At 40.5% G+C, this 27,439-nt stretch overlaps 1 protein-coding gene across 1 annotated transcript in view; it reads right to left on the bottom strand.

Annotated features, from left to right (window-relative positions):
- Positions 1–27,439, bottom strand: part of cita (citron rho-interacting serine/threonine kinase a) — a 216,449-nt gene that overhangs the window by 136,183 nt on the left and 52,827 nt on the right. The window contains exons 10-11 of the mRNA XM_043715278.1: positions 19,387–19,570; positions 7,861–7,966 (exon numbers count right to left, since the gene is read on the bottom strand). Coding sequence (XP_043571213.1) covers positions 7,861–7,966; positions 19,387–19,570 — 290 coding nt within the window. The remainder of the gene's footprint in view (positions 1–7,860; positions 7,967–19,386; positions 19,571–27,439) is intronic.

The raw sequence follows: 27,439 nt of genomic DNA on the forward strand, positions 1-27,439 counted from the left end.
CTGATCATCTTATATACCTCTATCAAGTCACCCCTCATCCTTCGCCGTTCCAACGGGAAAAGGCCGAGAACTCTCAACCTATCCTCGTACGACTTCCTCTCCATTCCAGGCAACATCCTGGTAAATCTTCTCTGCACCCTCTCCAAAGCTTCCACATCTTTCCTAAAGTGAGGCGACCGGAACTGCACACAGTACTCCAAATGTGGCCTGACTCTTGAATTCAATCCCTCTGCTAATGAACGATAATACTCCATGGGCCTTCTTACAAACTCTATCCACCTGAGTGGCAACCTTCAAAGATCTATGTACATAGACCCCAAGATCCCTCTGTTCCTCCACCTCACTAAGAACCCTACCGTTAACCCTGTATTCCGCATTCTTATTTGTTCTTCCAAAATGGACAACCTCACACTTGGCAGGGTTGAACTCCATCTGCCACTCCTCAGCCCAGCTCTGCATCATATCTAAGTCCCTTTGCAGCCAACAACAGCCCTCCTCACTATCGATAACTCCACCAATCTTCGTATCGTCTGTAAATTTACTGACCCACCCTTCGCCTCCCTCATCTAAGTCATTAATAAAAATTTTTTAAAAAAACATTTTTTAAAAATTACAAACAGCAGAGGACCCAGAACTGATCCCTGCGGAACTCCACTTGTAACTGGGCTCCTTGCTGAATATTTACCATCTACCACCACTCTCTGACTTTGACCGGTTAGCCAGTTCTCTATCCAACTGGCCAAATTTCCCACTATCCCATGCCTCCTGACTTTCCGCATAAACATACCATGGGGAACCTTATCAAATGCCTTACTAAAATCCATGTACACTACATCCACTGCTCTACCCTCATCCACCTCCTCAAAGAATTCAATAAGACTTGTAAGGCCATGAATTCAATAAGACTTGAAACAGTCCATGCCCAAATGCAGCCAGACTTGGACAATATCTAGGCTTGGACTGAAAAATTGCAGGTAGCATTCATGCCACACAAATTACAGATGATGGCATCTCCAAAAAACAAAGTATCTGACCATCGTCCCTTGACATTTGCCCTGACAATAGTGTTACGATCTCTGAACCAACCACTATCAACATCCTGCTGTTAAAATGGACCAGAAACTGAACTGGACTAGCCAGAGATGCACTGTGGTCACAAGAGCAGATCAGAGACTAGGAAATCTGTAGCGAGTAACTCACCTCCTGTCCATCATCTACAAGGCACAAGTCAGGAATGTGATGGAATACTCCCTACATGCAGCTCCAGTAACACTCATGAAGCTTGACACCATTCAGTGCAAATCAGCTGTTTGATTGGCACCATACCACAAACATTCACTCCCGCTCAATAGTAGAGGTGTGTACCATCAACAAGATGCACCACAGAAATTCATGAAGGATCCTCAGACAGCACTGTCAAAACACACGATCACTTCCATCTCAAAGGACAAGGCCAGCAGATACATGGGAACACCATTACCATCAAGTTCCCCAACAAATCACTCACCATCTTGACTTGGAAACATTCACCATTCCTTCAGTGTCGCTGAGTCAAAATCTTGGAATGCACTCCCTAACAGCATTGTGGATGTACCAACACAAAATGGACTGCAAGAAAGTAGCTCACCTTCTCAAGGGCAACTAGAATGGGCAACAAATGCTGGCAAATCCATGATACCCATATATTATGAATGAATAAAACATATTTAAAAAATTTACAAGTCTAGATGATGTGTAGCTTGGATGGAAGCCCACTATTTCCAGGCATCTTCTAGATGGCAGGGATTGTGCAGTTGGAAGATGCTGTCAAAGAAACCTTGATGGGTTGTTGCAATGTATTTGGTACATGCTGTACACTGCTTGCACTAAGAGTTAGTGGTAGAAGGGCTGAATATTTAAGGTGGTGAACAGGAGTCAGATTATCATGCTGAAAGATGTTGAGTGACATTGTTAGAGCTGTATATCCTGGCACGGGGAGAATATTTCATATATCCAACTTGTGCCTTATTAAAGGAAACTGACCTTGGGGAATCAAGTGATCAATTACTCACCGTAGAAGTCCCAGCATTCATATGGCTGACTCAGTTAAGCTTATGGTTTAATGGCAAGCCTGCCCCAAATGTTGACATTGAGGTATTCAATGATAGCAACATCATTTGTTGTAGTCTGAGGGTATGAGGAAAAACCCCAAAGAAAACTACTCTCTTCCACATTTTGAGATCTAAATGCAGTTTCTTACTGGACTCAAAATGGCTGAGGATGATTATGTTTCCAGGAACGTCTGAATCCCCTGCAACGTATCGACATTCCAGCTAAAGGTGACACACAGGAGCTGGAGATGAACCATCGGCTTCCAACCAGATCTGACCAAAGGAAATCATCAAGTTCGATTTTTTAAAATAAGCAGTAATGCATTAATAGTTACTTAGTCACCTCATCATGGAAACTCTAACAAGAGAGGTAAGGCTATGGCTATTTACACCTAAATTTTCCCATTAAGATGGGTCTTGATACCAGAAGTGCCTGTCTTTGGCACATGACTGAGCCCTGAGTTTGATGAATTGCTTAAGTACATAATTTTTGAATTCTAAGTCAATTGCTGTTTAACTTCCAGAGAGAGAGCAGGATGCCAGGTTGAGATGGCAACCTGCATCAGATCCTCCATTTGTCTCCAAATTACTAGCTGGAAAGAAGCCCACAATGTATCTGCAAGGAGAAAAACAACTGGTCCCAGCTCACCAAACTATTATTGGACCTCCAGGATGTTGTAACTGATTGAAACTATTTTGATTTGGAAAATAGAGTGACTATTGTGAATGTTCAAATGCTTACAGGAAATGTCTGCAGGTGTGCCACTCCTGACATCAACATACGTGCAGGTGTGCCAAGAGACGGAGGGCATATCTACCTTCTCAGATATCACCGTCCAGCCCTCCTTAGCCAACACTACCTCACTGCACGGCCTTCTCCAGCCACCCAGCCCGAGCCTTCCCAAATCAGGAGGTGCCATGTCAACAGCGGCTACTGCTGTGCCTGCCCCCTTCCACTGCTGAATTCAGTCACTCACCCTCACTGCAGAATCAGAGTGTTTCAGGTCCCAGTCCCGAATTCCATTCTTCACATTTCCATGAGCAGCATTTCCTTCCATTGCTTTCGTGATGTCACTTAGTGACAGAGGCAAGATCCCTCTTGTGTCACGTAAAGGTGATGTTTGCCCCAGACACCCATTTTATCATAGAATCCCTACAGTGTGGAAATAGGCCATTTGGCTCAACAAGTCCACATCAACCCGCCAAAGAATATCCCACTGAGAATTCACCTACCCTATTACTTTAATTTCCTCTGACTAATGCACCTAACCTATAAACTATGGGCAATTTAGCATGGCCAATTCACCTAATCTGCACATCTTTGGATTGTGGGAGGAAACCAGAGCACCCGGAGGAAACCAGAGCACCCAGAGGAAACCCACGCAGACACGGGGAGAATGTGCAAACTCCACACAGACAGCCACCTGAGGCTGGAATTGAACTTAGATTCCTGTCGCTGTGAGGCAGCAGTGCTGAGCACTGACCCACCAGGCCGCCCATATATTTATCATTTCTGGATTTACCAAAACTTGGAATCTATCTCCTCTCCTATCTTGACTTTCTTAATTTCCGGAATGTGGTTATGCGCATAAATAGAGTAAGAAAGCAGTTCCCCTACTATTTGCATGTGTTGCTACTAAATCCCATCATTGATTGCATCCTAACGATTTTTGCCATGAGTTGATTTCAAAAATTGGAATTCAAAAACCAGGGTTTGAGGAAATTTACCTCAAAAAAGGAGAAGAGTAAAAAGGAAAAAGAGTAAATCAAACAACACTTTGTTATCATGAGCTTAAGAGGAGAAAAATGACGGGACAGAATACAGGAATACGGGTGGACGAGTTGCGTGACTGGTCAAAGAGGATATCACAGATGTGCTGGAGGTCACTATGGAGGACTCAAGCAGTGAGGCAATATGGGCAGGATTTACTAAAACTTGGAATCTATCTCCTATCCTATCTTGACTTTCTCAATTTCCGAAATGTGGTTATGCGCATAAATAGAGTAAGAAAGCAGTTCCCCTACTATTTGCATGTGTTGCTACTAAATCCCATCATTGATTGCATCCTAACGATTTTTGCCATGAGTTGATTTCAAAAATTGGAATTCAAAAACCAGGGTTTGAGGAAATTTACCTCAAAAAAGGAGAAGAGTAAAAAGGAAAAAGAGTAAATCAAACAACACTTTGTTATCATGAGCTTAAGAGGAGAAAAATGACGGGACAGAATACAGGAATACGGGTGGACGAGTTGCGTGACTGGTCAAAGAGGATATCACAGATGTGCTGGAGGTCACTATGGAGGACTCAAGCAGTGAGGCAATATGGGCAGAGCTCAGAAGTAGGAAGGTTGCACTAATAATATTGGGATGTACTACAGGCCTCCCAACAGCGAGCATGAGATAGAGGTACAAATATGCAAACAGATTATGGAAAGATATGGGAGCAACAGGTGGTTTGTGATAGGAGATTTTAAATTTCTCAACATTGATTGGGATTCACTCAGTATTCGAGGTCCAAATGGAGCAGAATTTGTAAGGAGCATCCAGGAGTATTTTTTAGAGCAGTAGGTAAATAGTCCAACTCAGGAAGGGGCCATACTGGACCTGGTGTTGTGGAATGAGCCCGGCCAGATGGTTGAAGTTTCAGTAGGAATTTACTTTGGGAATAGTAATCACAATTCCATAAGTTTTAGAATACTCATGGACAAAGACAAGAACAGTTCTAAAGGAAGTGTGCTAAATTGGGGGAAGGTCAACTATAGCAAATTTCGGCAGGAGCTGGGAAATGTGGATTGGGAACAGTTGTTTGAAGGTAAATCCACATTTGAAACGAGGGAGGCTTTTAAAGGGAGGTTGATTAGAGTGCAGGATAGATATGTCTCTGTGAAAATGAGGGATAGAAATGGCAAAATTAGGGAACCATGGATGATAGGTGTAATTGAGAGACTGAATAAAAGAAAAAAAGGAAGCATACATAAGGTCTAGGCGACTGAAAGCAAATGAAGCTTTAGAAGAATATTGGCAAAGTAGGACCAATCTGAAATGAGGAATTAAGAGGGGTAAAAGGAGTCATGAAATATCTTTAGCAAACTGAGTTAAGGAAAATCCCAAACAGTGTAACTACAGAAAGGGTTGGCCCACTCAAGAACAAAAGAGGAAAGTTATGCATGGAGTCAGAGACAATGGGTGAGATTCTTAATGAGTACTTTGTATCAGTATTCACTGAGAAGAGGGACATTGAGGATGTTGAGGGTAGAGATAGATGTTTGATTACTCTAGGTCAAATCGGTATAAGGAGGGAGGAAGTGTTGGGTATTCTAAAAGGCATTAAGGCGGAGAAGTCCCCAGGTCTAGATGGGATCTATCCCAGGTTACTGAGGGAAGCAACAGAGGAAATAGCTGAAGCCTTAACTGATATGTTTGCAGGATCCTTGAACATGGATGAGGTCCAGGAGTACTAGAGAATTGCTAATGTTGTCCCCTTGTTTAAGGAGGGTAGCAGGGATGATCCAGGTAATTATAGACCAATGAACCTGATGTCAATGGTAGGGAAGCTGCAAGGGAAGATACTGAGGGATAAGTTCTATTTATATTTGGAGTAAAATGGCCTTATCAGTGATAGGCAACATAGTTTTGTTCCGGGAAGATCATGTTTTACCAACTTAATAGAATTCTTTGAGGAAGTGACAAAGTTGATTGATGAGGGAAGGGTTGTAGATGTCAGTTACATGGACTTCAGTAAGGTTTTTGATAAGGTTACCCATGTTAGTCTGTTGGAGAAAGTGAAGTCGCATGGGGTCCAGGATGTATGAGCTAGATGGATAGAGAACTGGCTGTGCAACAGGTGACTGAGAGTAGTAGTGGAAGGGAGTTTCTCAAAATGGAGAACTGTGACCAGTGGTGATCCACAGTTATCTGTGCTGGGACCATTGTTGTTTGTGATACACATAAATGATCTGGAAGAAAGTATAGGTGGTGTGATTAGCACGTTTGCAGATGACACTAAGATAGGTGGAGAATCAGATAGTGAAGGTCATTAGTCTTCTGAATGGACCTCTCAAATTTCAAATTTAATATTGACCTCACTCTTTGTGCACCTTCTCTGCATTCATAACTTTATATTCCTTGCTCTGTTCTATTGCCCTTTTGCACTTTGTATGCTATGATCTGTCTGCACGGCACACAAAACAAAACATTTCACTGCACCTAAGTACACATGACAATATTAAATCAAATCAAAGTCCAATCGTCTCATTACAGATAGTCATTGCCTTATGCCCCACTCAACAGTTACAGTGTGAATATTGCCTGTGTTATGCTGCATTGAAGCACAGAGCCCCTGTACTTTGACCACTTTCGTTGGACATGACTGAAACAACCATAAATGTAAGCATCGCCCAAGCTACTTAGAATATAGAAATTTGAATGCGAGAAAATATCATTGCATTCATATTTTTTACATAAATGTTTACATCTGGCACTGTCAAATGAGCTCATCAAGACATCTGGGCATAAGGCAGCATAAAGAGAGAGAGGTTTCTGTTCAAGTGCAATCCCAGAAAGTTCCTTCTGCTTTTACAAAACAGTTTCAAATAACTTTCCCACCCATCCCCCAACTCCTTTTCCAGCCCCACCTCCTCCCTTCCATCCCTCCGTCCGACCCATCCTTCCAGCTACCAACCAGATTCATTCCTCCTATCAATCTACCCAGGTAGTATTTACCACCTGTATTCACCTCATTATTCCGCCTCTGTCTCCACCCATAAACCTCAGCACCCCACCCCCCTTTGTCTGCAATTCCCCATGCCCGAATGACTCCCCATTCCTGAAGAAGGGTTGTACCCGAAATGTCAGACTTCTCCACCTCCAGATGCTGCCTGACTTCCTGTACTCTTCCAGCCTCCTGCTTTGCAGAACATATACAGAGGAACCTAGATTATCTGAATACCAATTATCCAAAAATTGGATTATCCGAAGGAGATCTCGAGGTCCCGATAGAAACATTACATCAAAGATGTGTTTCCAACAGTGATTGCATCTTTTGTTTACAATGATTAAAGAGGCACTGTCTCCAAATGACTGACCTCCTGCCCTCTCTCTCTCTCTCTCTCCCCACACTTTCCCTGGAGTTCTACAGAGGGATGTACCCTAATTCCCCCCTCCTCCCTTCCCCAGGTAATCTGACTAATATGGGCCTGTACAGGGCAGAGGTGGAACCTATCAAAAAGTTGCAGTAAAAAGTTGTGTGCGTGTGGCTGTGGCTGCATGTGTGTATGTGCGCGCTATTTGGAGATTTACCCCACAAAGGCAGCAGTCTTATTGTTGGAGTCCAGTCCAGGCTGGGGGGCATTGTTGGGAGGCGGGGGACGTGTGGATGGTTGGAGGTGGGAGGGGTGGGGTCTCACGCACTGTGCTGCCTCGTCTCCTGAATAGGGAGCAGAATTTAAAAACTCCGAGCCCCAGAGGAAAGGCATTTAATCAATTAACCAAATAATCAATTATACGAACAAAATAGTGCCCGCCCATCTCGATTGGATAATCGAGGTTCCCTGCATAACTAACTGCAAGATCATGTTCAAAAGATCTAAGCAATGTCCAATAATGTGGTACAAGAATATAGCAAGTTTCAAATAGGGGGGAGGAAGATAAAAATAAAAACATGCAATAATATTCATCTGTGAAAATGATCAGTTGGGAAAATCTGGAACCTTTTTCTGAGTGACCTATAGATAAACACATTAAAAGAAGATGTGATTTGTTGCACATGTACCTTATGACATGTATCCTGGGTCTCCTGCAGTTCTTTGTTTTTTAACATCAGCTTTTTTTCCAGCGAGTTAGTCTTGGCTGGTGAGTCCATCAGCGACGTCACTGACCTGGAAACAAGAACAGGATTGCTTTCAGAGTTAGTTTCGATGGCAGTCCATCATTGAGGGCAACCGCGAATACAAACTGGCAGAACCTGTTTTATTGGTGATATGTAAACTCAGTTAAAATTGAGGTTGGGGAGGCAGTGTCATAGTAGTAATGTCATCGGAGTAGTAATCCAGAGACCCAAGCTAATTCCAATGTGTTCAAGTACTACCATCGCAGAAGGTGAAATTTTAATTTAATAAAAAATTGGAATTAAAAAAAAGCCTAATGATGACCTTGTGAATATTGTCAATTGCAAAACTCATCTCGTTGACTGAAGCAAGCTGGAAGAACAGCACCTCATGTTTCATTTGGGAACTCTACAGCTTTCTGGGCTCAATGTCAAGTTCAATGACTTTAGGTCTTGAGGCACTGTCTCATATTCTTACACTAACCCCTATACACTAGGCCATGATATCACATGTGCTTTTCCTGCACCACTAATCTATACTCTGGTTTCCAGCATCTGCAGTCCTTATTTTTACCATGTTATCACATGGTGTACTATTACACACTACCCGTTGTTAGCCACTATTAGTTCCGATTATCAGCCCTTCATTCTCTTAAGTTGACAGCTATCCAACCCTTTGTCTATCCAACTGTTCTCTCTTTGGGCTCTATCTCCACCTATTGGTTACTCCGTCCCTCCCCTGCCCAACTCGATCTTCTGCATAAAAAACAACTTTCTCCTAGCTACTAACACTTCTGAAGAAAGGTCACAGGATCTGAAACATTAACTTTGATTTCTGTCCATAGATGTTGCTAGACCTACTGGGACTTTCTGGGTTTTGTTTCCGATTTCCAGCATCTGCAGTTCTTTCAGTTTTTGGTTCACTGGTGCTCTTAAAGGAAGGATATCTGCTGACCTTATCTGGTCTTGTCCACATGTGACTCCAGATCCACAATATGGTTGACTTTGAACTGTCCTCTGCAATAACAAGGCAAGCCACTCAGTTCAAGGGCAATTAGGGATGGGAATTAAATGCTGACCCAGCAATAGCCACATCACAAACAAATCTGAGAGATGCCAAAAGAAAGTTGCTATCTACACATATGATCAGAGACTAAACCATGATCCCAACCCAGCACACTTGAGAGCCAATCTTGATAAGATCTGGAAACATCTGAAGGAAGAAAATTCAAAATCAGAAGCAACCTATTAAGCAAGCTTGCTGGATTCACATGGGATGCTGCTATCAAGCCCAAGTCCCATCATACTCAATAGTCAGTACTGTGCACCTGTTTGGTAAAGGTCAATAAGATGCCATTCAATTGAACGTAACAGTGTGCATTATAACTGGAACCTCCACTCAACACTCCTCCCATGGCTTCCTGTCCTTGCAAACATCACTTCCCTTCACATCTACCAGCTGACAAAAGCCAGTTTAAGCTATGCATGCTATACCTCATTTATCACTCCATGATGACTTGGTCCATTCACCAACTTCCCATCTTATATCTCAACACCCCATATGGTTAATCTTTCTGAGCAAGATACAATAGCAGACACCATTTGACTCAAGGAATGGAAAACAAAGTTACTAACAAATTTCTTGTGACAAATTCCATGCGTCAAATGACAGACGTTCGTCTCTAAGGGTGAAAGTTGTCCTTGCAAAACAGGTTCAGGACAAGTGAGGTACAGCCAATCTCCATCATTGAGACCATCACTACAAGCCCCTTATGGACTTGCAGAGAGACACAAACAATGTTGCATATTACCATGGAGTGTCCTTCTACAAATAGGTTGCAAACTAATCATCTTAATCTCTACAAATAAGAAGTGTTTTGTTTAGCTTCTGGAATGGGACAGTGGCTCAGTGGTTAGCACTGCTGCCTCACAGCATTCCAGTTCGATTCCACCCTCAGGCAACTGTACGTTCACCAGTGTCTGAGTGGGTTTCCTCTGGGTGCTCCACTTTATTCCTACAGTCCAATAATGTGCAGGTTAGGTGGATTGGCCATGCTAAATTGCCCTACTAAGTGTGAAATACAAGGTACGGGGCTAGGGTATGGGGGCAGGTCTGGTTGGGATGCTCTTCGGATGTTTAATGTGGACTCAATAGGTTAAATGGCCTGCTTCCATACTATAGGGATTCTATTCTATGATTTGCATTCTTGAAAAAAAAACATAAGTTCAAAGAAAAAGAATAAACTATGCAGCTATGGATTGGAGTGAGGTAGATCAGTCTGGGATTAGTAAACCAGTTACACTTTTGTTGACAATTTGGCAACTTCCATGTCCATTTTCCTACTAATTTTAGTCCATAGGTTAGCTGGTTCATTGAATTTTATTTCAAAAATTTTGGAGTAGTGGATCTTAAATTTATCTAGGTACCTCGTATAGTATGATCATTAACTGTAGTAATGCATCCATTGTACCTATTGCAGTTTCTACAAAACTTTCTCAGAAGCCTGTGACTTCATTTGGCAAGGGCCTTTCCAAAACTCTGGAGTGATAAAGAACAACTTGAATTTTATTATGTGCATATTGCAACAGGAAGTGAAACATATGCAATGACTGCCAAACAATGGAATAATCCATTGGCAACAAATACATTGCTTCAATTTGAGCCAAGTTTAATTAGCTTAAAATGGGATGTCTCATTCATTGCAACAAAATAAATCTCCACAACTAAAAGGTTACTGCTATGAACAAGTTAATATGCATTGCCAGTAGCTCAAAGTTTATAGATGGTATAAATCTTAGCGATGTGTACTAAACAATGAGGAAGATATTTGTTTCACTGAATGGAATTATACCTCGGACAAAACAAAGATCGCAATGGGTATTCAAGCCAGCCACTTGGCTCCAGGGCACTGGCATTTTTATTTTTATTCATTCATAGGATGTGTGCACTGAGAGCTGGGCCAGTATTTATTACCCATCCGTAATTCCTCCTTGAACTGAGTGAGGATATGCCACACCATCTTGGCTTGGAACTATATAATCATTTCTTCAAAATCACTGGGTCAAAATCCTTGACTACCCTTTCTAACACAGTGGGTGCACATACACTAGATGGACTGCTGCAGTTGAAGATGGTGGCTGACCACCACCTTTGAGGGCAAGTAGAAATGGACAACGACTGATGAGGCAGCAACGTCTTCATCGCTTGAAGGAACATAAATAAACAACTTCAAAAAGGGTACAAACAGACTGTTATCATGGGCAAGTGAACTAAGCAACGCAATTCTTAACAGAAAGTCAAACTAAAGCTGGAAGCATATGGTGTACAAATCTTTGAAGGAAGGACGATAAATTCAGAGCAGCAGTTAAAAGAAACCTTTATTGATGTAGGAATAGCGTATAAAAGAAAGGAAATTATATTAAATCTGTGGGGTAGACCAGTTAGGCTGGAGAGAGGGATGTTGTATTCAGTTCTGGACATCACATTTTAGGAAAGTCTTAGAGAAGATGCAGAAGGCATTTACTGGAATTATGCCAGGGATATAAGATTTCAGTTTTGTTGCAATACAGAAGAAGCTTGGTTGTTCCTCTTAGAACCACTTGAACTAATACCCTACTAGGCTCTAGCATGCTATGCACTCATCCTGATGCTTCTTAAGTGTTACAGAGTATCTGCCTGAACCACACTTTTATGCAGCGTTTTCCATATATCTACCACTCGCTGGGTAAAAACATTCTCTCTCCTTTCTCCTCTAAACCATTTGCTCCTCACCTTAAGCTTATGCTCTCTGGTCTTAGATACATCTGTCACTAGAAGAGAGATTTTCATGATCTACTCTGTCAATAGCTCTCATAATTTTGTGTAGCTCAGTCGTAACCCCCAATAGTTCACACTGGTCCAAGGAAAACAAACCCAGCCTATCCAGTCTCTCCTCATAACTGAGACTTTTCATTCCAGTTGACATCTTGGCGAATCTCTTCTGCACCCTCTCCAGCGCAATCACATCCTTCTGACAGTGTGGTGACCAGAACTGTACACTATATTCTATCTATCTGTGTCCTAACCAATGAAGTATAAAGTTGCAACAAGACTTTCTTGCTCCTATATTCTACACACTGGCTCATGAAGGTAAGTGTTCCGTATGCCTTCTTCACCACCATGTATACCTATGTTGATGAATCTATGGACTTGTACATCAAGGTTCCTTTGTTCTCAGTACTCACTAGGGCCCTACTATTCATTACAATCTTCTCTTATCAGACCTCCCAAAATGCATCAGTTTGCACTTCTCAGAATTAAACTCTATCTGCCATTGCTCTGCCCAATTTATCACTGATCAGTATCAGTCTGTAACCTGAGACCATCCTCCTCTGCACTAACAAGACTACCAATTTTCGTGTCATCTGTAAACTTACTAACTACACATCATGAATGTGAATAACAAACAGTAAGGGTCCCAGCACAGAATCCTGTGGTACACTGCTTGCCACAGACTTCCAATTACAAAAATCAACAATGGATAGAATTGGAGTCTGAGCAGCACAGTATATTTTGAGTTAAGGAAACGCTGCCAGATACAGCCCTCTGTTTGTTGTTCAATGAAAGTATTAAAACCTGTAAGTATCAAAACATGAGAGAAACATCAAGAACCTACAAACTGAAAGTATCCATTTTTCTCTCTCCAGCTCTCTGGGAAAAAGACAGAAAACTAAGAAGATTTTCAAAAATCTAACAAGAAAAAGGTTTACCAGAACAAATATGAAAGTTAAGAATTGTTATTGCCTTACAGATAACGTTTCATCAGCCTCAAAAATAAAGAAAGGAATACTGAGACAATTTAAGCCATACTTGAAATCTTCAGAATTTGTTCAGTCTATCTATATTCTTTTAACATGCATTCTGTGTACAACAATTTATTTTTCATCTGTCTTAATCATGAACGTGCATGTTTATTTGAAGTCTTCAAAGGGGTATAGTACAAGTTGCATATTATGAGATTTGCTTTTTGGTGTTACAATAAATAGATTTACTTCCAGTTATTAATGAAACCTGGTGTGAAATATTTGTGTCTTGATAGTAGTCAGTCAGGCATTTTGGTCATTTTGGTAGTCCAGTTAAAATTTTTTAGATTTTGTGGATGGCTTGGAGAAATGGTCACTACTATTAATACACTCTTCCCAGCTAAGTCAAAACTAAGGAAAAGCAATGGATGCTATAAGATCATAAGGATGTTGGATCATGGCTGATCTTTTTGTGGACTCAGCTCCACTTGCCCACCCACTAACCATCACCCATAATTATTTTATTGCTAAAAAATTTATCTATCTTTGCCTGAAAAACGATTAACTGGACAGGGAATTCCACAGGTTCACAGTTCTTTGGTGGAAGTTCCTCCTCAACTCAGTCCTAAATCAGCTCCCTTTATTTTGAGGATATGTCCCCTAGTTCTAATTTCACTCACCAATGGAAATTGTTCCCTGCTCCTGCTTTATCTATTCTCTTCATAAATTTTATATGTCTCTTTAAGATCACACTTCATTCTTCTAAATTTCAATGAATACAACCCCAGTCTACTCAATTTGTCCTCAAAAGCCAACCCTCTCAATTCCGGAATCAACCTAGGTGAACCTCCTCCAGTGCGTTTATAATTTTTCTCAAGTAAGGAGACCAAAATCGTACACAGACTCCAGGTTTGGCCAGACCAGCAACCTTAGACAGCTGCAGTATAACCTCCTTATTTTTAAACTCCATCCCTCTCACAGGTATGGACAATAGTTAATTTGCCTTCATAACCAATCACATGCCGCACCCACAAGCCAACTTTTTGTGATTCATGCACAACAACACTCAGATTCCTTTACACAGTGGCATGTTGCAATTTTTCACCATTTAGACAGTCGTCCATTTTGTTGCTATTCCTATCAAAATGGACGACCTCACCTTTACCAACATTGTACTCCATCTGCCAGACCATTATCCACTCACTTCACCTACCTATATATCGCTGCAGACTTTCATGTCCTCTGCACTCTTTGCTCTATCACTCATCTCAGTGTCATCAAACTTTGACACACTACACTTGGTTTCCCCAACTCCAAATCATCTACTTGAATTGTAAACAATTGTAGTTTCAAAACTGATCCCTGAGGCATACATCAGCCATTGATCGCCAATGGGAAAAACACCCATTTATTCCCACTCTTTACTTTTCATTAGTTAACCAATCTTCTATCCATGCTAACACATTACCCATAATGCAATGCACCTTTATCTTCTGCAGCAGCCTTTTGAGCAGCACTTTGTCAAATATTTTCTAGAAATCCAGATACACCACATCCATTAGTTCTCCGTTGTCCACCGTGCTCATAACATCCTCAAAGAATTCCAGTAAATTAGTTAACCATGACCAGTTTTTCATGAATCCATGCTGCATCTGCCTGATATAACAATGTCGACACAAATGTCTCACTATTTCTTTGTTGATGACAGATTCAAGCATTTTCCCCACTACAGAAGTTAAACTAACAGTCCTTTAGTTACCTGCTCTTTTGTCTACGTCCTTTTTTAAAACAGTGACGTCAGATTTGCTGTTCTCCGATCTGCCGAAACCACCTCAGAGTCCATTAAATTTTGGCAAACTACCATAAGCTCATTTGCAATCATTTCCCCCTTCCCCAACCATGTCTTTTAGTACTCTGGGATGTATTCCTTCAGGGCCAGGAGACTTGCCTACCTTTAGGCCCACTCGCTTGTGCAACACTTCCCTCTTCAGTGATCAAGATCATTTCTAAGTCCTCACCTGCCAAAGCTTCCTTGTCATTAATTATTGGCATGTTATTTGTGTCTTTCACTGTGAAGACTGACATAAAATACCATTCAATGCCTCAGCCATTTCCTCATTTCCCATTATTAAATTCCCCTTCTCATCCTCAAAAGGATCAATGTTTACCCAACCACTCTTCTTTGTTTTATATATTTGTAGAAACTTTTCCTGCCTGTTTTTTATATTTTGTTTACTCTCATAGTCCGTCTTACAGGTTTTTCATGGTTTTCTGTTGGCCTTCAAAGATTTCCCCTACTTTCCCGCTAACCTTTGCCACTTTGTATGCATTAGCTTTCAATTTGGTACCCTCCTTTATTTCCTTAGTTATCTATGGCTGATTATGCCTTTTCCTGCAGTCCTTCCTTTTCTCTGGGATGTGCTTTTGCTGAACATGGTGAAAAATCACTCCTCCACTGTTCCTCGATTGTCCCATCATATAGTCTTTGCTCCCAGTCTACCTTAGCCAGCTCCTCTCTTAACCCATTGCAGTCACTGATATTGGATTTTACTTTCTCAACCTCGATCATACTATGATCGTGCTTTCCAAGAGGATCCCTCACGCAGAGATCATTAATTATTCTTGCCTCATGATACAAGACCTGATCTGGGGGAGCTTGCTCCCTCGTATATTCCATTACACACTGTTCAAGGAAACTATCTCAGATACAGTTTATGAACTCCTCCTCAAGGATGCCTTGATGGAGCTGGTTTGAGCAATCAATATGTAGATTAAAATTCCCCAAAGATTCTACTAACTTCTCTGGTGGGAGTTGAGCCTTTGTTCCTAGATCGTTATCCTGGATGATTTGATTACTTGTGTCATTAGCATTGTGCCACCATCTTCCTCCATCTTATCTATACATATTTTAGAAACAAAGCACAGTTCTCCAAGAGTAGTCAAATCAATGCTTTGTTAAAAGTGTGGAGGAGTCCAGAACTAGAGGGCATAGGTTTAGGATGAGAGAGGAAAGACATAAAAGAGACCTAAGGGGCAACATTTTCACGCAGACAGTGGTATGTGTGTGGAATGAGCTGCCAGAGGAAGTGGTGGAGGCTAGTACAATTGCAACATTTAAAAAGGCATCTGGAGGTGAGATTGGAATATCTGGTTGGCACGGACGGGTTGGATTGAAGGGTCTGTTTCCCTGCTATACATCTCTGTGACTCTATGACAGAAACAACAAAGTCATGGGAAATGATTCTTTCTACCCCCGATTCCAGGGTCTGGCAGAGAAAAGGTTAGTGCTAAGGCCACATTTTTAAATGACTTTTTGCTATATAAACATAGGAAAACAGCATAGATTTGGCCAATTTTACCAAACTAGAAATTTTATCAAACTAGAAGTTCTGGCAGGCAGGGATGGGGATACCAATTTTAAAATGAAATTTAATGCAAAGAAGTGAAAAGTTTTGTACTTTAGCAGCAGACTTGGGGGAAGAGACCTCTATTTTTCCTGATTACTTCATGAGTTTGAACATCACTGTCAATGCCAGCATTTGTCGCCCATCTGTAATTGCACTTTAATGGAGGGGCTATTTTAGAAAAGTCTGGGTCTGGAGTAACCTCTAGGTCAGACCAGATAAGGACAGTAGGTTTCCTTTCCTAAAGGACACGAGTTTGTGCATCCATTGCTACCATTAGAGAGACCAGCATTCACTTCCAGATTTGTTAATTGCATTTAAATGTAACTCATGAAATGTAAGAGTTCTAGAGAGTGCATAGGATCTAAAAGGACCTTGGAGGGATATGTATTGATCAAATGCAATAGAACATAGATACAATACTTAGAAAATTACGACTAATTAGGCTTCATAAATATAAGGACTGAGAAGGAAGGAAAATTATGTTAAGCTTTTAAAAAACTCTGGATACAATCTAACTAGAGTTTTGCACCCAGTCTTGGTAATCACACACATTCAGAAGAGTGTAAGGGTCCTCGATATGACACAAAGGAGATTTACTAGAATGATTAGGAAATTAGGGTTTTCAGCTGCAAGGTTAGGTTGGAGAAGCTGGGTTTGTTCTCCTTAGAACAAAGGATATTGAGAAGAGCTTTGATAGATGTGCACAAAATTATGACAGTGTTACACAATATTGCATACATAAAATTACATAGAGGTACATGAAAGCAGTTCTGCAACACTTCTAAAGGACAGTTAGATGAAGCTAGCAACACCCCCATCCCATGAACGATTAAAATAAAAAGGATATGCAGCACCACCCATTCAGTCGAATCAGCCAGTGTTTAAGCTGCAACTAGAGCATTCTCCCATCTTTCTTCACCTTAATCTGCCATTATATATGTTTTTCTTGTTCCCTCAAACGTGTTTCTAACTTATCCTTAAAACCATCGATACTATTTACTTCAACAAATTGCTGCAACAGTCACTTCCATAATCTCACTGCTGTCTGGGCATAGAGGTTTCTTCTGAATTCACTCATCTCGTGGCAATCTTCAATGTTTATGGCCTTTGCTACATTTGTCCCTCAAAAGATGACTCTCTGCATCCACTCTATTAAAATGTTCTATAAACTTAAATATCTCTATTAGGTCATCCTTCAGATTTCTTTTTACAAGACAGAAGAACATAAATTTTGTCAATTCTTTCAAGGTACATAACCCACCCATTTCTAGTTTCATGCTTGTAAATCTCCTCTGCTCATTTCTCGTGTCTCCCTTTTTTTTTTAAGAATAATGCCTATGCTCTGGCTGCCACAATATTTGGTCTAATCAAGGTACAAAACAGTTTTAGTGTAACCTTCCTACTTCTTAATTCTAACCTTCTAGCAATAAGAAAAAACCAGGGGCTACTTTATAAATAGCTTTGTTAAAATCTAGCCCAACTTATAGTGACTGATGCATTTGCACTTGGATGTTACTCAGCTCCTCTACCTCGCAAATCTTCACGTTTCTCACATCCCCAATGTACAAAATGTACAACCTACTTGTGTTTTCAACTTCATTTGCCATTACTTGCCCATCCTGCAAATTTATTCGGTCTTCCTGCAATTTGCTGTAGTCATTCTCAGTATTGGATTTCCAACACCCCAAATTTAGTGTCATCACAAATTTAGAAAGTGCTTTTGATTCCAAAGTCCAAATTGTCTATATAAATTATGAAACACAGTGGTCTCAGCACTGTGAAACGCCACTTCCCACCTTCTGAAACTCTGAATAGCTACCTATAACTCCCACTCTCTGCTTTGTCTTGAAGTGAGCTAGCAAACCATTCGGCCACTTGTCCCTGACTCCACATTCTCTAATCTTATTCATTAGCCTATTATTAGTCATCTTACTAAGGTTCTTTTGAAAATCCAGATACAAAGATATATTGTATTAGTTTTGTCTATGTTCTCTGGTACCTCCTTGAAAATTCATTAGGGTTAGCAAAGCATGATTTCTCCTTTAGAAACCCATGCTATTCATTAATATATTTCTTAATTCTACATGTTTTTGTATTCTCTCCTTCAGTAAGGATTCCATTACGTTTTCTTTTCACTGATGAACAGATCAGCTTAATGTGTCTATCATCTTTTAATGAATATAACAATTACCTTAGTTATTTTCCAGTCCTCCAGCACAGACCTTTTTCTAGAACATTACTAAATATGTATAAAAATGTCTCTGCTCTCTTTCTGTGGATTCATTCAAACCATGAAGTTGAAGTCCATCTGAATCAGGGTTTTTATCGTCTTAGGTCTTTTCTTAATCGAATCAATGCATGGCTTTTTAAAAAAAAATGTTTGAACATGCCAATCTCATTACCCATTTCATCACAACACTCAGTGTCACCTCCATTTTATATATCACCCTGGTTATTCGGCCACTTCCCTCTTATTACCTGTGACACTATAATGAGTATCACTTAATAGTCCTATTGCTATCACAGCCTTCTTCTGTTTAAAGTGTGTTCGCACATGTGAAATGTTTCAGTATTTTGTTTTGTGCTCGTAAATTAACTTCATAGTTCCATTCAGCCTTCTTTTTTTAAAAGCCTTCTCTCCTCAACTTTTCATATATTTTTTCTCATCACGCACACGTCTGTCCATATTGTGAAACCAGACCTCTTTTCCCAACAGCAGATTAGTTTCTGGAGTGACAATAGACAAGAGGTGCAGGAGTAGGCCATTCTGCCCTTCGAGCCTGCACCACCATTCAGTAGGATCAGTGGAATTTAGCTCTTGTCACTAGAAAGGAACCAGAATTCCTCAAACTTCAGGACAGCAAGGATTAAGTCTGGCATGTTAGACCACTCAACCACTCTGACAAGGTGAAGATTTACAACAGTTAAGCTGCTAATTCATTCATTGGAACAATCAAACAGCAAAACCGAAAAGGTGGAAACTAGAGACCAGGCATCAGCATCAGCCTCTACTCAAAATGATAAATTAAAAATGTAATCCTAGCTAAGCTAACAAGCAACAATTCTCTATCAGTTAACTGCTACCTGGGTTTATTTGAAACTTAATGAAGCAACATTTTTTCACCAAGAGATCTTTATAACCAATCAGTATTTACAAGATAACTGCCCTGAAGCAAACATTGCATGGCATTTCAAAGCACATTGCCAGACTCTGTTACATTCCTTTCCAGATCTACTAGCATTACACTGAGAGTGGAAGTGTTAACTGGGAGATTACACTTACTCTGAGCAGGAGAGTGTAGCTAATGTCTTGGTAAAGGACAATCCAACAAATGGCAAATCCTCCCCTGTGAAACCTGACTTATTCAGCGGCCGTGCCTTGATCGTCGGGCGCGAGATTTTCTCCGGATCATCAAAATTGGACACATCATCATCAGTTTCCAGTGTGGGTACAAAAGGGGGTGGAACTGCAATGGAAACACAAAATATGCTGGATTTCAACAAAAGTAGAGGCAACAGCCGGCGTGCAGACTTACCAATAAAATCGAGGAGTGAGTCACTACTGGAGCTGTGTATTCAATAGGCTGTCACAGCTCATTACATCAGTTTGAGGTAAAAGTGGATCTTACTCACAGATAACCAACAGTTATACACTCAAGCTGATCTCTAATACGGCTCTGCAGATGCATCCAAAAGCTTCATTATGTTGCATATTCACTGTAGTTATATGAAGATACTGCCATATATAGGAGGATATTTATAAATGATGGTACAGGCGCCACCTATCCTTATGCTACAACACAAATCATTGCTTATTTGATGCCAAAATATTTCTGGTTACAGAAGTTCATAACAGAATGCAATGCTGCAATAATCATTACTTTTTGTAATGATCAAAAGCTACATAGCTACATTATAGATTTGTTCTGCTTTTGTTATAGCTGATACCCAACCAAATAATAAAGAAATAGGTTTCAAAGGCAATTACTTACAGAGCATTCTGGAACAGTGAAATCATCAATATCTTCTGTAATAATTCACAATTCATCAAGAGCCTTCCCTGGAAATGACTAATCTGATAATACTGCAGACAACTGACAGTGGAAGACTGCTGCTGCCTACAGAAACTTTCTTTTTGCATAGCAAAAACAATTTTTTTCAATAATGAATATGCTAATAGCTTAACTCAGTCAGCACTGCAGTACTTGTGCCAATCTGCTTCTTCTGAGAGACTGCATGTTTAACCATGGGAGTTCTGAGCTGGTCAGTCAGAAGGTGCATATTGATTATATCTTCCCAACAACGGTACTACAGTTTAGCTGAAGGGAGCCTTCCAAAAGGAACAGATACGATCCCTTTGATAGGAGCACAAACATCTGCAGGGAATACAGCAGCAAGGCATATTGTCGATCTAAACCATCCAATACGCTGATTTCATTTTACTATTCAGCTGGACTGTGCCATCTGGCAGGGAAGTAGCACAAATGACAACAAGGCTTGACAGGTCATCTCTCAGAGAATTTCAGCAGTCCTGTGATTTGTCTGAAGGTTCCCAATTAGATACCAGACCATTCTATCAGCAACTTGCATTCTGATTCACTGAATTATTAAGAATCTGCTAAGGCTCATGCACAGATGACATGTTACTGATCAAGAAGCTTAAATGGCGTGCATTCAAAATTATTAGCCTCACACTAGTTCATAGAAACAAAAATATTATATTTCAGGTGGGAAGAGTATCTTTTGATCACTATAAAATATTGCAATTCTCGGAATTAGGGCAAAACCATGTCACACAGAAATTTTATGATGTATGGATTATAAGTGATTTTTGTGATGGTCCATATGGAAGGCAAACCTCCTTGGTATTTTTAAACACACTTTTCCATTTCTTGAATTTATTTTCACATTTTACATGGTCATTCTTCTTGACTCATTTGGTAAAATTACTCTATCTCCTTGCCTCTTAGCCAATCGGAAACCCCCATGATTATAACATGTTTATCAGCGCCAAATCACAGTTGAATTTGGAGTCATACAGGTACCTTCTGCTGTTTCCCTTTTCCACGGATTGGTTGCCATGAAACAAAATCAGATAACACTGCAGGTTGAATTGAAGGGGATGATCAATTGGCTTCTCTCTACAATAGACAAAAGAGGATTTGGGCTCCTAATAGCAATCATGCAATAAATGTGTGATTTTGTTCTCAATTCCATCCTCACTGTGTATCAATTTTAAGGTATTGCATTCAGGAAATACTGTTGCCATACAAATGCGTAAACAGAGGGAGCAGTGGTAAAATTTACTGTATAACTGTTACTACATTTATAGTTTCTCTTTCTTCCCCTTAAAGTTTGTTTTGCTTTCAGCTTCTCTCCCCTCCTTCATGATGCATCATTTCCCAACTGAAAATAAGCCAACCAACATCCAGCTTTGTTATTGCAACATTTAAGCACCACTAGATGGCAAGGAAGAGCAGCACAACTTAATTATCTTTCCATTTTTCTTCTATCTGTGATGTAGCAGCCTTCCTTTGGTCATCTCAATCTACAAGATTCAGAAACCTCAACTTCACTTCTTTCAGGGAAATTTCCACCTAGCTCATCTTCATGAGTTAAGTCAATACCCATATTGGTTCTTAGCTTCAGTATTTTTGTACTAACAAACTTGCACAAAATTTCAATTTAAGGCATTTTGGGTTTTTGTCTTACCGTCCGTCATTATTAGGCACATGCAGTGTTCCAATGTAAAAGTGATCATATGTTGCAGTATACTAATGAAAGATTATTCATCAATAATCCCCTAATTGGCAAGTGAGCCAACTGCAATGCTGAGAAAGATTCTGGGTTCAGCTCCTTGGTTAATACTACCAAAGGGGACATCACAACTAATTGTCGATCCTTTGTCCAAAGACAGCAGGAAGGACGTAACAGGCAAAATGTAGCTCTTTAATAATTTTTGAACCCTGTGAAATTCACTAATATTGTCAATTTTGTGCTTGCATTCATATGGTGATTGAATAGTTCTCCAACACGACCTGCCTGGGCTCAGGTGGTTTCTGGGCTATGCATCAGGGTAGAAAGTACTTTTCAAACTGTAGAATGATAATGTAACATAAATAGTAGAAAGGGAGAAAAGAAACAACACAACAATGGGTAAAGCAGGTGGATTCTACATTCACCAATGCAATGCCAGAATTGTTTCTTGAGGCTAGACAAAATGAAATCATGATTAATCTGTGTCAGCCTTGTGAACAATATGATAAAAACTGGGAGAATTTTAAACATTTATGCAAGCATACTTAAAGCTAGAAAGAAAGATGGAGACTAGGGGATAACACAAATTGTCTGCAAATGTGAAGTTCAGCATTCTGCTGCATTTCTGCAGCATTGAAGGGGTTAGCATGCAGCTTGGAGACTATAATTATGCTGTGGATCAATATGAGCCTATCCTTTAGAGGGATGGAACACCTACACACTGTTCATGTACTGTAGCACTGCTAACATTGGCAATTTTGTTTCCATGGCATCCATTCAGACATTAATGCAGCATTATATAGTACATAGATGTTTCAGGAAAGAGACCAAAACATGCTCACATTCCTGCAATGTCATAAAACCTCTCATGACAAAGATCAATAACTAATAAAAATCAGACTACTACAGAGATGGGACAACAAACAACCACAATCCAATTATAAAATGAATCTAAAATTACTGTACCGAGTGATGCCCAAAATTCATCCTTCCGTCCATAACATGTTAGCATATCAGTACAATTTCCCCTACTAGAGCAGCAATGTCAGCATTAGTTACAGGATACCAGATTACTAAACCAACAATTCATAATACCGAGATTTAGAGGTAAGAGTTCCCTGGTTCTACAGTAGAGTGTAGATTTTCTTCATTGTGTACTCATTGCTGTATGACTCATAATAAGGTCCCAGTTACAAGCCCACAGAACAGGTGACTGCAATAAAGTGTAAAGTATTATAAGTAGAATATTAAAGAGGCTCTCGTGGTGATGCCCCTGACTCCGGGCCAGGCGGCCTGGGTCCAAGACCACCTGCTCCAGAGATATGTCATAACACCTCTGAATAGGCTGATGAGAAGCTAAGTTGAATGCTTATAGTCATCACAAAATGTGTGCCCGTTACTGATCAAAAACAAACTGCAGGCAAAACTGCTCAGTGTTAAATCCAGGCTGTTGTAACAAATCACACCAATCAATTCATCTAGGTTCACACTGCAACTAATTAATACATTGATCAGTGCCCTGTAAACCTATTTCTGATACAGTTATACCCACCTTAACTCAGGGAGCACCTCAAACACCAGGCTGACAAAGATAAACTGGGTCTATTGTAGTCTCCCATGCATCACAGTTCATAACCAAGCTATAAAAAAAGTCACTAAACTGAAATTTTGATGGCTAGCCTTAAAAAGGAAGTAAGCGTTTCCTTTACCCAGGATAGAAGGAATAATGCAGCCATACAGAAATAGAGCAGTGGCCTTACTTTACACCATTTCTGTACTTCATGCACAAACCAGCAGCATAAAATTGCGAGGAGTACCACACTGGCACTATTGTTAAATAGTTTTACAAAATACTTTTCGTAAAGTTTCACAAAATGTAACTTTTTTAAAATTATAATTAACCTATTTTTCTAATCAACGTGTTCAGATATATTATTACACATCTGGAGTAGGTGTGACTTGAATCCAGGCCTCTTGGTCCAGGGGTATGGACACCACCACTGTACCACACTACAACATATCTTTTAGTTATGTTAAACATCCTACAAGTGCTTCAGTTGATTCGGAATTAAAAGTGGAGTGGGAGGCCAAAATGGAGAGTACACAAAATTGCACAAGGATTGTGATGAATTCACATCCATTCAATGGAAAACAAGTAGCATACTCATCTTGTGTTGACTGGGTCAACAAGGGATCCAAAAATCAAACGTTTGTGAGCATCGTCTTTCTTCATAGACAGATAACTCGAGGCTGAGGATGATATTCTTCCATACCAGAGCTGTGGTTCTGAAGTGACCAAAAGCAGTCTGATGTGCAATCCAAGCACATTGCCATGGGTACAGTGTGTCGGTGGCATACTCAAGTGCTCAGGTTTCTCCTGTTGTTTGCAATTGTGCTCAACCTGAGCCTGACATATGTGTTCAAAATACTTGACACCTGTATAGATGCATCATCTCCAGTTTGGGTGGACCAAAGCCAGAGATTCTCAAGTGGCACTGATTTTATACTCTCATGGAAGGTATGAGGAAATCCTTGAAATGTTTTCTCTGCTATCCTGCTTGTTGTAACATTGCACAGGAGGACCAGGCAGTCTTGTAGAGTCTTGTTTCTGGACTGGAAACTACATGGGCTGGACAGTATCCTATGAAGAAACTCCACAAGTCAGCAGAAAACCTCAACTATGGAATAAAGTGTCACAAGGAAGCTGGAGAAGAGCACTGGTGCAATTACACAGCTTTACTTCACCTTAGCTTGTACAAATAATGGGACTGTGGGTTGTGGAGGATTGCAGCTTGCATGTTGTTGAGCAGCAAACAGAATAATGCCAAATTTCTGTAGCCAACAAAATTTAAAGACAATTTTCCACAATTCCGCCTGGTTAACAGATTCAACTATGGGGTCAAAGGCAGCCTTGTATAAAACAGAACGCTACTCTCTCACTTTTCTTGTCTTTCTGCGAAAATCATGTCTGCTCTGCCTCTTGATGGACAAATCCGTAGTGATTTCAGTAGGAGCTCCTCAGCCAATGAGAGGAAGAGATTGATAAGACTTTTTGCAATGACCTTCCCTGGGAAACACTGGGAATATAGAACAGTAAAGCACAGTAAATGGCCCTTAGGCCCACCATATCTGCACTGACCATCATGCCATTCCAAATTAATCCCATTGGCCTAGACATGTTCTGTATCCCTCTATTCCCTGTCTGTTCATGTGTCAGACAGCAAGGCCATCTATCTGTAGTTACCACAAATCTGTCTCATCTCCTTGCTCAAAGATATTTGAAGTAAAGGCATCTCTTGAGATCTATTGTCATGCTCTCCTTGTTCCAGACAAAGAAATGAGGTGACATATTTGCACAAAGAGTGCTTCTTCTTCAGGTTTCTGGGTTTCAGTGGAAATTCTGACTCAGTTGGTGGCCTTGTTGTTTGTCAACTCTTTTCAACTTGATTTAGGCTGGGATTGTGTCAAGGTGGAAGCGTTTGGAATGCTGTGGTATGAGGTCAAGAATACTCATGCCAAGTCTTGATTGAAGTGATCCTCAAAATACTCCTTCCAATGAGCACTGACTGCCATCCCTGTCCTCGATAAGCACCACTCTGTTCTTAGCTCTCACAGTGAGGCAGGTGTTTGGGGTCATAGATGTTCTTGACTGTGCTGAAGAATCCATGCATTTCATGGCTATCAGCAATTTGCTGAATTTCCAGGATGCTTATGCCGCTAAACACTAGCCTACACCTTTTCTGACACAGCCATGGAAGGTTTTGGTGGAAGAGCTGGAAATTAGAAGAGATGCCCTGTATGCACAAAGGAGCAGGAAGTCCACCAGACTCACAGTTAGTAAACATCAATAGATGAGTCTTAAAATAAAATATCTTACTAACTGCACCACTAACCAGGCACTGCTCAAATTTCTACTCACCTACAAAATTGCCAGTCAGGACTTGAATTTAACAACCATATGCTTTCACCTCAACTTCACACACAAAGTGTTGCAAGCTTCACGCTCATCTCAACCTGTACACACTGTCAAGTATTCACCTTGGGAAGCCACATCAAATTAATTCCACAACTCTGCAACATAATTCTCTCTGTCCATTGTCCCACAAGGCAATGTGCCACACAATTGGAGGTGGCAGTAACAACACAGAAAATGAGAGTACCGCTATTGAGGAGACAGTGCTAACTGTTACTTAGAAAATTACTGGTGGGTTTGTGGCTGGCAGTGGGACAAAAAGTTTTATATCTTCTTGCATCCTCTTTTCCCCATCTCTGCGGATAATGTAAGCAGCACCTCTTATATACTCCCCTCCCTACACCACAATTTTGCCCCTTTGCTAATTTCCTTTCTCACATTCAGGAATTGTGCCCCAGCCAGGCAATACCTGAACACCAAGAGGATAGATGATCATGAAGATAGTGCACTATCTTTCAATGCTATACTTGCAACCAACAGCTCTAATGCTGTCCCTGGATGTAGAGGGTGTTACGTAGTGGGAGTCCAGGGAAAAGTTACACAAAGTACATGTTACCATGAAAGCTTAGATTGCTTATATCATGACTGTGAATTGAAGTGTGACAAGGGATTTGCAAACTGGCACCACAGCTCAGCAATCTGTCCTCCAATAAGCACTGTCTAGGGAAGTGGCAATGGCTCCAAGGAGCAGAAAGGTGATGTCTTCTCACAGGAAGACAGCATTTCACTTTCCTATCAGTCCACAACACCCTTGCAGTTGTGTGCCAGCCAGCCATCCATCCTAGGCTGAGATGGTGCAGTCTGTGATCAGGTCATCTAGATAAACAGATACTAATATGCATTCTCTCAGCCCATTAGCAATCTCTGATTTCCATCAGCCATGCTCCAACCACTTGGTATCACAAAGACAAGAAGTAAAGGACAGTATAAAAGGTATTTAGAGTCAAATTTTGTCAGAAATATAGCATGATCTCATTTATAAATTTGATTTTTTAAGAATTGTTTTTGCTTTCACTCATCCAGATTGGCATGCTAGTGAAATCGTTGTTTGCCTATCCCAATGATATGCTCTACCATATTTCATGAGACAACAAGGCCTTCAGATGTTGCACAGATGTGTGCAGGTTGAGAATGAGAGTCAGTAGTGATGGTACTATGGCTTTAAGAGGTATATTTTGTCCTGGTAATTTTTATGAAGAGAGGTTGAAATAGAGGTGATGGGTACTCTGTTCCAAGCTCTATTCCTGATGAAGGGCTTTTGCCAGAAACATCGATTTTCCTGCTCCTTGGATGCTGCCTGACCTTTTCTAGCACCACTCTAATCTAGACTCTGGTTTCCAGCATCTGCAGTCCTTATTTTTACCCTGTTCCAAGCTAATAACCAATCTATGAGGCCTTGAGTTTTTCTTAAACAAACTGGAACAATAGAAGCAGCATAAATGGATGGAGTCAAGCTCCCACAGAACTAGGGTTTTAGTTTAATTTTCAGTAGTTGTTGGGATTTTGAAGCTGCCATCCATCTGTCCCTACTATAGCAAAACACTTGAATTCTCTCTCGCTCTCTGCCAGAATTTTCTCCTGATGTACTTTCTTCCTGAACTGGAGA

The sequence above is a fragment of the Chiloscyllium plagiosum genome, chromosome 25, assembly GCF_004010195.1.
Source record: "Chiloscyllium plagiosum isolate BGI_BamShark_2017 chromosome 25, ASM401019v2, whole genome shotgun sequence".
Lineage (NCBI taxonomy): Eukaryota > Metazoa > Chordata > Chondrichthyes > Orectolobiformes > Hemiscylliidae > Chiloscyllium > Chiloscyllium plagiosum.